This window comes from Trachypithecus francoisi, unplaced genomic scaffold, assembly GCF_009764315.1.
Source record: "Trachypithecus francoisi isolate TF-2019V2 unplaced genomic scaffold, Tfra_2.0 Lachesis_group2, whole genome shotgun sequence".
In the NCBI taxonomy this organism is placed as follows: domain Eukaryota; kingdom Metazoa; phylum Chordata; class Mammalia; order Primates; family Cercopithecidae; genus Trachypithecus; species Trachypithecus francoisi.
In genome coordinates this window covers 86,248,319-86,258,732 of record NW_022681465.1, presented here as the reverse complement: position 1 = coordinate 86,258,732, position 10,414 = coordinate 86,248,319, and the positions used below count along the sequence as shown (strand labels likewise).

Sequence of the window (10,414 nt, the reverse complement as noted above, 5' to 3'; positions counted from 1 at the left end):
TCTGCGCTGCAAGATCATGCCTATAGTTAACAATAATGTTTCACACCCTTAAACATTTGTTGAAAGGGCCTATCTCATGTTTAATGTTATCACAACAATGAAAACAACCCAACAACTCAGGATGATCCAGCAGAAGTCACACCTGGTTGAAGGTGGTACCATTACTGTTTTGTTCAGTGACTTTATAGCCCTTTGGGGAGTGTGGGTGGAATGGGGGTAGATATTACTTCATGTGATAAAAGACAAACAGAGAGTCTTCTAAATTTTATTTAGAATAAAACCAGCATGGTAGAAATACATCAGTGATACAAGAGAAAAAGAACTTGATTCCTTAATAAAATGACTTACAAATATAAAAATGGACCCCATCTTGTGTTCTGCTTTACTTACATCCAACTCTAACCTGTGAGCATATTAGGAAAAAAGAAGCAAGTGCATCCAAGAAAATCATTTGTAACTTAATTTGTATGAGGTGGGGCAAGGTTGCTTTTGATCCAAGTCTGGTATTTCTTGGTTAACAGGGTGTAGATTCCAGGCTTTTTGGCAACACCACATTCATGACCTCCAGAGACTATGGCATGGAAGACACCTTTACAGATCAAGGGGCCCCCTGAGTCACCCTGGAAAGAAGAAAAAGGGCAAATATGTGGTGAGAAGCTGTTGGGATTTTTTTTTTTTTTTTTTAAGCACCAACTGTTAATTGTTCAAAGGAGTATTATCTGGGTCATTGCTTTCTTTATGTCCTGGAGAGTGTCTGACACTGCCTCTTACTCGTTATAGGTTCTCTATATGCCTGTCTCTGTCTAGGACTATGTTTCTGCCTACTTGCTTCTCTGTTTATGTCTCTAACTATGACTATGACTAAGCCTCTGCCTCTGTCTCGGTGTACATGTTTATGTCTCTGTTTTGTCCCTATCTATGTCTACTTTCCTCTGGGAATCAATGACTATTGACTATTTATTAAATAATGGATAAGGTTTTAAATAATCCACTGAAATATAATAATCTTTTAAAGTTGTATATTTCATTTTGAGAGTAGCAGAAAAGAGCAATGTATTGTGGTAAATGTCTTGATGGCAGGAATTATATGTTCTCTGTTACTTATTTATTTTTTTGCATCCTCACATGGTTGGACATAGTGCTATGTATATGTACCATACTTAGTAAATACTTAGTGAATGAAATGATTTTTGAAGACTCACTCTAACAGCAAAACATGTAACTAAATCCTATCAAGTGAAGGGAAAGAGCTGTAGAGGGGATGGCAGGTCTTTTAATGAAGAGCTGGCTTCTTTGAAGACCAGCCTTTCTCTTTACTAATGTTCACATTGGAAACTGCAGTGCCTTGTACTTTGGTCAACCGTGATAACAGATGTTTAGGAGGGTGATGGTCTTGGGTACTGCAGATGCAAAAGACATTTGAAGTCATCATATCCTCTCCCCCAATAATACTTAATATAGTATGAAATGAATACTATATTCTAATTTTTTAAAAAATTAGTAATTCATTTGTACTATATATTAGTATAGTTCATATAAACATGAACACCTATTTTTTTTCTTTACCATCTCAATAAACAAAAGACTTTGAAAAATATAATGACTCTTGTTCCTTTTTTTCTTTTAAGACAGGATCTCATTTTGTCACACAGGCTGGAATGCAGTGGCAAGATCTCGGCTCACTTCAGCCTCAACCTCCTGGGCTCAGGTGATCCTCCCACCGCAGCTTCCTGAGTAGCTGGGACTACAGGCGTATGCCACCATGCCCGGCTAATTTTTGTATTTTTTGTAGAGACAGGTTTTCACCATGTTGCCCAGGCTGGTCTCGAAATCCTGAGTTCAAGAGATCCACCCACCTTGACCTCCCAAAGTACTGGGATTACAGGTGTGAGCCACTGTGCCCGGCCTTTTGTTTCTTTTTGTTAGTCAGCAATATGGTCTGAATGTTTGATTCCTCCGAATTCATATGTTGCAATCCTCACTCCCAAGGTGAGGGTATTAGAAGGTGGGGCCTTTGGGAGGTGATTAGGTCATGGAGGTGAAGGCTTCATAAATGAGATTAGTTTCCTTATTAAAGAGGCCTAAGAGAGACCCCTCACCCCATCTACCATGTGAGATTAGAGTGAAAAGAAGCCGTTTATGAACCAGAAAGTAGGCCCTCCCTAGACACCAAATGTGCTGGTGCCTTGATCTTGATCTTGAACAGAATAAAGTTCTGTTATTTATAAGCCACCGAGTTTATGGTATTTTGTGGTGGCAGCCCAAACAGACGAAGACAGTCAGTCAACATTACTTATGAAACACATACTGTATATTTGAGCTTTTTGCATTTGAGTCTTATGAGACCTCCTTATTGATTAATCTGCAAGGTGGTTCTTTAAATAAGTTATCTTCTAATCGCCACTAGTGACTTCAGGGTTGGTAGACTTTCTAAGGAGGATAACACCTCTCATAGGAAGCCGGTAAAAGTTGTCAGATATAGTCTATTATCCTGATTAACAAACATTTACTGGGTGCTTATGAAGCATTGGGGAAGTTTTTACAATCCATTCACATTGGTAGATGAAAAAGAATAGAGAATGCTGTGCAGGAATGGAGAGAAAGTGTTTAGAATTGTGGTTTTGTATTCTCTATGCCCCTCCCTCCTCCTCAGTGTCAGTGAGCAATAGAAGCTTGGCTACTGTACAGAGCTCCGAGACGCCTGTTTAAAAGAGAGATTCTTACCTTACAGGAATCCTTCTGGCCTTTGGCATCTCCTGCACAGACCATGTCTTTGGTGATAAAAGGGTCGTGATTGTAGTAACTTTGGCTGTTGCAAAGTTTTCGACTTATGACAGTAACAGTGACTTCTTGCAGGGTATCAGAAGGTCTTAAGAAATCTGGGTCGGTGGTTCCCCAGCCAGTAACCTCGCATTTGGTTCCAGATCTAAGATAGGTTTTGGATCTTACGTGGAGCAGCCTGACATGTTTATTGAGTTTTGCGGCTGTTTGAAGCTGACAGATTGAAAAAAGATTGAATTATTTCTTTCCCAGTAGTATTCTGATGCTAGCCTGTGCATTGTATGTGTGGTCTCCGTCTTAGGCGGGCGTCCCTGTTCTGGAATCTACTTTGGTGGTGGCCTGCAGCTGCATTTGTGGTTGTTGCTTTTCTGACCATGCTCTCTACTCCCCAAGGAGCTCACTGAGGCTTGGGGAGGGAGCTTATAGAGAGCAGGAATTTTGTCCAGTCTCGAGCAAACTGGCCTTTGCCCTTCATTGGATGGTTTTGTGTGGAGTAACATCCATAGGTCATGACTTTGAGGGCTGGGCTGCTTCCTGCTGGATAGGACCCTTGAGTATGGTCTAGACCAAGTTTGGACTAGACTAAGTGTGGTCTAGACTAAGTTGTAACTCACTGCTGAGCCCCTGAAGTCACTTGGTTGGCTCTATTGTATAAACAACTGTTGTATTTTTTACTTGCTAATGAGAAAAGCATTTGGGAGAAAAGCTTTCAGTTGGATCCTTGGGCTTTGTAAGATGTTCCCCTCCTACATATGTGAGTATCAGAGTTGCTTTTCCTTGTATAAACGCAGCCCTGATACATTTGTCATAAATTCTTGTTTCTTTCAAGGCAGTATATGGAATAACATGGGCCCTTATAAAATATATCATAATCACCTCAAACATGGGGAGGGTGCTAACAAAATACTTTTGTGTAGGTGATTAACTAATTGAGCCATCCTGTATAAAAATGTTGACAAAACAGAAGGAAGGCAATGCTGCTACCTACCTTAACCAGCATGATATCATTTGATTGAGGATGTGATGTAAATCTTGAGAATGGTATAAATTTTTTAATCTCCAATGTTTGTTTGGAGGCCTCATTCTTTGAGAGAGAGTGTGCGCCTAAAACCACAGTGGGAGACTGGCCTTTGGTAAACCTAAAAAAAGCAAAGAGAATGAAAGCAGCAGAATGATTCCCAAATCCCCCAGTGGGGAGTGGTGATGGTGGAGAGGGTTATATACATAGAGAAACAAAGGCTATCTCCAAGGTAACCTGCTTAAGATTGGGTGGAGTGACAAAGGTCTTAGTGGACCCCAGCATGAATTGATATTAAGGGCCAAATGACTTGCCTTTAATCCCACCCCAAACCAATTGCCTGGAATTGCAAAAGAATATCAGAACTTGTATCCAACTGGGGAAGGAAAAGGAGTGAAATCCTAATTGACTTAGATCAAGTTTAAAACAAAATTGTGTTCATTTATGTAAAAATAAAGGAAATTATATTTCATGAGTTTGTAGTTTGAGATTTACACCAACTACCATTAAAATTTTTTTATTGTGGTAAAATATACATAACAAAATTTACCATTTTAACCATTCTTAAATGTACAGTTTGGTGTTATGAAGGACATGTATATTGTTGTTCATCCACCACTATCATCTCCAGAACCCCAGAACGTTTTTATCTTCCCAACATTAGGTGTTTTAATAATTGAGGTAACCAGGTGCAATGGCTCATGCCTGTAATCCCAGCCACTGGGGAGACTGAGGTGGAAGGATCATTTGAGGCCAGGAGTTTGAGAGCAGCCTGGGCAACATAGTGAGACCCCATCTCTAAAAAAAAAAATTAAGGGGCACAGTGGTGCATACTGGGCATGGTGGTGCATGCCTATAGTCCCAGCTGTTTGAGAGGCTGAAGCAGGAGGGATTGCCTGAGCCCAGGAGCTGGAGGCTGAAGTGTCACAGCCTGGGTGATAGAACAAGGCCCCGTCTCTTAAAAACAAACAAACAAACACCACGAAGACCCCCACCCTACACTTGCTCACCCACATGCCTAGACCTAATCTCAGGTCAATGTGGGGAAGTAAGGCCCATTACATGGCAGTCAGATATGTCAATTTGTCCTGTCCCCTCAATTAGAACAAAGATTTGGACAAGAAAGGAAAACTTTCCTCAAGGGAAGAAAATAGTGCTAATTTGAAATGAAGATACTTTAAGGTTAGTAGTCATTCCATCAGGGAGATTTATAGGGTACGAACTGGTGAGTCAGGTGAAGAAATAGATTTGTTTTTTGGCTTTTTTTTAACCTTTTCTTTTTGAGACGGAGTCTTGTTCTGTTACCCAGGCTGGAGTTCAGTGGCGCGATCTCGGCTCACAGCAATCTCTGCCTCCCAGATCAAGCGATTCTCCTGCTTCAGCCTCCCAAGAGGCTGGGACTACAGGTGTGTGCCACCACGCCTGGCTAATTTTTGTAGTTTTAGTAAAGACAGGGTTTCGCCATGTTGGCCAGGATGGTCTTGATCTCCTGACCTCAGGTGATCTACTGGCCTCAGCCTCCCAAAGTGCTGGGATTACAAGTGTGAGTCTCCGTGCTCGGCCAGGTTTGTTTTTTAAATCTCTGGTCACACACAGTTCTAGTACCAGTGTTTCAACAGTGCCACAATTGATCAGATTTACTCTTTGTTGGATAAAATTACATTTACAGCAGTGATAAAGTAGAAATAATTTTTAGAGATTTTGGCAGTACCGTAGAGCCATTTGTATACTACAGATATATTCCATTACAGTGTCTGTCTTTATGAAGTCCACATCAGATCTTTTAATTGTATTTGTTTATGTGTAACTATTTCTTTGGTACTTGAAAAAGCTACAAAAGTAGATTGCAGTAAAAACACACATACTCATGCATACAGGTTAATAAAGATTAATAAAAGTTACAAAGAGCACAGAAACATACAGAAAAAGGAAGACATGATTGTTTCAGATTTGGAAAATGAGCAAATGCCTGTGGTGGAGTGGGTTTGCTTATGACAGAGCTGTGACCGCCTGGAATGACCACTTTTTGGTTTGTACCAAAAGAGGTTATTTTTATTTATTTTGGGAATTCCAGCTCTATTTGTTGAAAAGTTTGTCTATTGCAAAATCAGGATGGGGTGGAAATTTCTCATAGGATGTGGACTGGATTTCCTAGGATTGATTTGAATTTAAATTGAACATACCCACTAAACCCAAAGCTTTGTAGGAGAAGGGTGACATAAAAATCTTCAGGATGAATGCTCTAACAGAAAGGTGGGCACATGCCTAAATGACTCACACAAAGAAGGCTGTGAGGTACAAATGAAAGGTATGGAAGGTGGATTTTCACTAAGGGAGGGGTGTTGAAAAAATGTCTGGGTTTTTTCATCTTTTACTAATTTCCTCGGCGAGTTATTGCCTTTGAAATGTTTTGGTTATTTTTGTCTCCACTGGGATGTGTTAAGACCAAAAACAACCCAAGCAGACCATTATTCCTTCTGAACTTTCAATTTCTAGATATCCTTCAACTGTAATCTGTGCTACTTGAGGTCAAGTTTTCTGCCCATGGGATACCTGGAATTACTTGAGTTCTAGGATCCCACCTCCTTAGCTAAACTGAAGTCTGAATTCACACAAAGGAGAAGTGATAATACCAGTGTTTTTCAGTTGCACAACACAGTGTTTCCCCAAGTGCAGTCTTCAGACTTGCTTCAGAATCACCTGGAGGTATTGGCTTAAAATGTGGTTTCCTGAGTCCCACCCTGAACTTTCTTGGAAGAGAATCATATACAGAGCAGAACTACAGTGGGGCTTATAGTAGGTCTGCTGAAGACATCTGTAAACATTGTCTCAACTGAGCCTAACAACAACCTTTCTCAGGGTTGGTAAAGCTGACGGGCTGTGTATTCATTACCAGTAAAATATTGTTCTCTGACTGGTCCAAGGTGACACACCTCATAAATAGGGGAATCAGGATCCAAATTTGGCTTTTGGTGACTCCCAGTCCAGTGCTCTTTCCTCAGTCCCTCTTTGAACCCCATGCCAATCCCCTTGAAGCCTCTTCTTTTCTCTGCCAGCCTGCCTGGACACTCAGCAGTGTTTCTGCTTGGACCCACCCCTTCAGGTCTGGCAGCAAAGGCAGGATCCCTATGTCTTGGAGATTTCTCTTGCCTAAGAGAGAGGGAGAAGAACTTGGCTGTCAGACAGGGAGGTCTTCCCAGTCTTATCTCGTCAACATCAGATTAGTTCCTTGGTTATTACCATGGAAGGCACAGATAATTGTATACTAGTACTCGATAACATCTATTAAGTTCTTTGTGTTCTGTGTTAAGCATTTTACAAAGCTTCCCTCATTTAAACCTCACAACAGCGTGGTGAGATAGGTATTATAACAATCCCCATTTTATAGACGAAGAAATTGAGGTTCAGGTAAGTGAATAAACTTGAGGACCTTTGCCTCCAGGAGGCAAATCCAGGCAGGATTAAAGCCCATTTGGCTTGAATCTAGAGCCTGAACATTGAACCATTTTGTTCCAGGAGCCTTGAGCATTTGAGATGGAGTGAGGCCGTGTGGAAGGGGCTGTGGAAGGTTCCATCTAACACCTTGCTAGGCAGGTTGGGGCAGGGGGAAGTGCTCCGTGAGGGGGGCCTGGGAGAGAATCAGGAGAACAGGGTACAATAGCTGGTGAGAGTTTTGCTTCTGGTAAGTTAAAATGCTGAAAATAAGTTTGTACAGGACATTTTAATCAATTTCCTCTTGTATTTGACATGGCAACTAATAAAGGGGCCAGGATACTGAGGGAGGAGCTGTGTGGATGGCTGGTGAGAAGGGATCACTCCCAGGTTTGACCTTCTTCACAATTTTGCTGAGAGAGAGGCTTGGGGCAAACTATTCCCACAGGATACTGGGGAGTACATTTGTGGGACGCCACCATTGAGCTATTTCGTAAATATTTTGAATTTCATAAAGCTTAATATTTTTCCAACCACCGATCTGCCTACTTTTTACACCCAAGTGTCCTGTAGAGGAAATGTGTTCTACATATTTTGGAGTTCTTTATACCCCAGCCATTTAAAATGATATTTAGCAATAGTTTGTCTTAAGAAAAAAAAAAAAAAACCAACCTCTAAGACCTCTCTCCAGTCTTTTTTTTATAATCTCTTTCCCCAGTTTGGGAATCCACTTCTTGTGACTTAAATCCACTTGACAAAATTTAAAATTCAACTTAGTAATATTATTTAACTTCCTATAACACTTTATGGCTAGTGAAGCACTTTTTCATACACCATGTTTCAGACCTAGTCAAAGAAAGAAAGAAAGAAAGATCTTTCAACGTATTTCTTTCTTTCCATCCAATGTTTGTTGAACATTTAAAAGTCAAGTTCTTTGCCTGGGGAGGTTATAGACCATTTGAATGTGTATCATGAGCATATTTGAAGATGTGCATATTTTCATTAAATGAACATTTACTGACAGTTCCCCACTCTGTCTCCCTCATCTCGCGGGGGCAAGTGCCCTGGAGAAGAGAGAAGTGATGGGGATGAGAGTGTGATTTCTATGAGGGCAAGAACCCCATGTAAATGAAGTAACCATATTAAATTGGAAATCAGTGGGTTGCTATTTAGAGATAGCAGAAGATCTCCCTGTCTGCAGGCTTCAAAACTTCAATTTGTGACCAAACAGTTCCATTTAAATGAGGCAATCAGACAAAACCCCCAAAGCATGGAAAAGCAAATCAATTGAGTTGTTCTGTTTATATATAGACAATGCCTGGAGAGTAAACCGTAAGAGCTAAGAGAGATCTTTAAGTGAAAGAAAAGGAGAAGGCTCCATTTCAGCTTATTAGGCAAGGAACATAAGGAAACATATACACAATCAAAAAACAAAACCAAAACCCCCAAGCAAACAAACAAAACAACAAATACCAAATTAGTTTTCTACTGGTATTTCCTTTTGTGATGGTTGCAGCATCCCAAGAGGGGTTTTGTGCTTTATTAGCTGAAGTAAGAGAATCCTATGCCAAAATGGACTTTGGGAGGTTTTATTCTGTCTTCAGAAAAGCTTTCATTCTAAGTATCCGAGAAAATAAATCTCTCATTATCTTTCTCTTTTTAGAAGTCATCAATAACTTTTTTTTTTTTCCACCTAGGAAAGTTGTAAGTGGTGAATAGCTACTGTTAGGAGTGGCAAAGTAGGCTTCTCATGCGTATAATACTAATGATAATAGCTGCAATTTTTTTGTGCTTACTAAATGTGCCAAGCATGCTAAAATACTTAACAGAAACAGATACTATTCTCAAACCCCACAAAGCAGATATGATATTATTATTACCCCTTTGTAAAATGGGGAAGCTCAGAGCACAGAGCAAGCTCTGGTTGTCTGATTTCCTCTTGAGCAGTGGATCTAACAAGGTCAAGAATACTGTTGCTTCAAGTATTACTGTTACTGTGTTCCCTGCATTATACAGAGGACTTGAATTTGTCTAACATCTTGCCTGGGGAAAGCAGCTCAGTTCTCTCTGAAAAGGAAAACCCAGGCCAGAAAGCATGGATGTGGAAGAAGGTAAGTAAACGCGACCAGTTGGGCAGTGACCACAGAAACTAACTATAGATCAAATTCTCACTCAGGAGAGGTAAGCTTCTCTTGTAGCTATAATAAGTTGCAGAAAAAACACATGCCTGGAAAAGTGTGGCAGACTCACCAATATTGGCAGTGGGCCGCTGTCAGCACCCACTGTGGATCAATCAGAACACCTCCACAAATGTGATGTCCGCCACACTGGATGGAGGCCATAAATGGCCTGGAGTGAGGTGACACTTCTTTCCCTCCAATAATTTCCATATTGAAACCTACAAAAGTAGACCAAAAGATTTCACACAAAAGATCTAAACAGACTGTTTCATGTAATTCTTCCAATACCAGGCACTGTATTATTTTCAAAGCTTAAAGAACAACAATAACCCTACCTAAAAGCTACAATAATTTTACTGATGAAAAATTTGTATAATAGATTACAGTTCAGAAAGATAGGAATGATTGTGAAAATAATTTTCATCTATAATATAACAATATGGTCAGTAGAAATTCATTTAAAGTTTACATGTAGATATAGGAGATACTTACACACAGGAGTCATACAAGCCCCAGCTATTAGGAAAAACAGAGAAAAGGAAGAAAACTTAGTCATTTTAAAGACTTAGATTTAAGAAGCCCAGATGAAATGCTTTGATTGTGTGATGAAGGAAGAAGATTCTGAAGACAGCGTTTTGTTCTTGCAAGTTTTGACTTTCTCACCACAAGTGCTCTAGGGGTAAGATTTTTTTCACACCTAGGTGTAAACGTTATGTATCAGTTTGGGGACTTTCAGGTCTGTGCTTTTAGCACTTTTTTTGTTTTGTGTTGTTTTGAGACACAGTCTCCCTCTGTCACCCAGGCTGGAGTGCAGTGGCGCGATCTCGGCTCACTACAGGCTCTGCCTCCCGGGTTCACGCTATTCTCCTGCCTCAGCCTCCTGAGTAGATGGGACTACCTGTGCCCACCACCATGCCCGGCTAATCGCTTTTAGCACTTTTTTGGGAGAGGTATGTGGGCCATAAAGAACTCCTATCTGGAGATACCATCTGTAATATCTGTA

The 10,414-nt window shown here is 40.4% G+C and overlaps 1 protein-coding gene across 1 annotated transcript; it reads right to left on the bottom strand.

The window, feature by feature from the left end:
* Window positions 1–249: 249 nt before the first annotated feature.
* Window positions 250–10,067, bottom strand: GZMK (granzyme K). Its single transcript, XM_033179564.1, has 5 exons — window positions 9,904–10,067; window positions 9,482–9,629; window positions 3,770–3,920; window positions 2,725–2,994; window positions 250–620 (listed from the first exon to the last, which is right to left on the bottom strand). The coding sequence occupies exons 1-5, from the start codon at window positions 9,965–9,967 to the stop codon at window positions 459–461; spliced, it is 795 nt and encodes a 264-aa protein (XP_033035455.1). The 5' UTR covers window positions 9,968–10,067; the 3' UTR covers window positions 250–458.
* Between the last annotated feature and the right edge of the window lie 347 nt (window positions 10,068–10,414).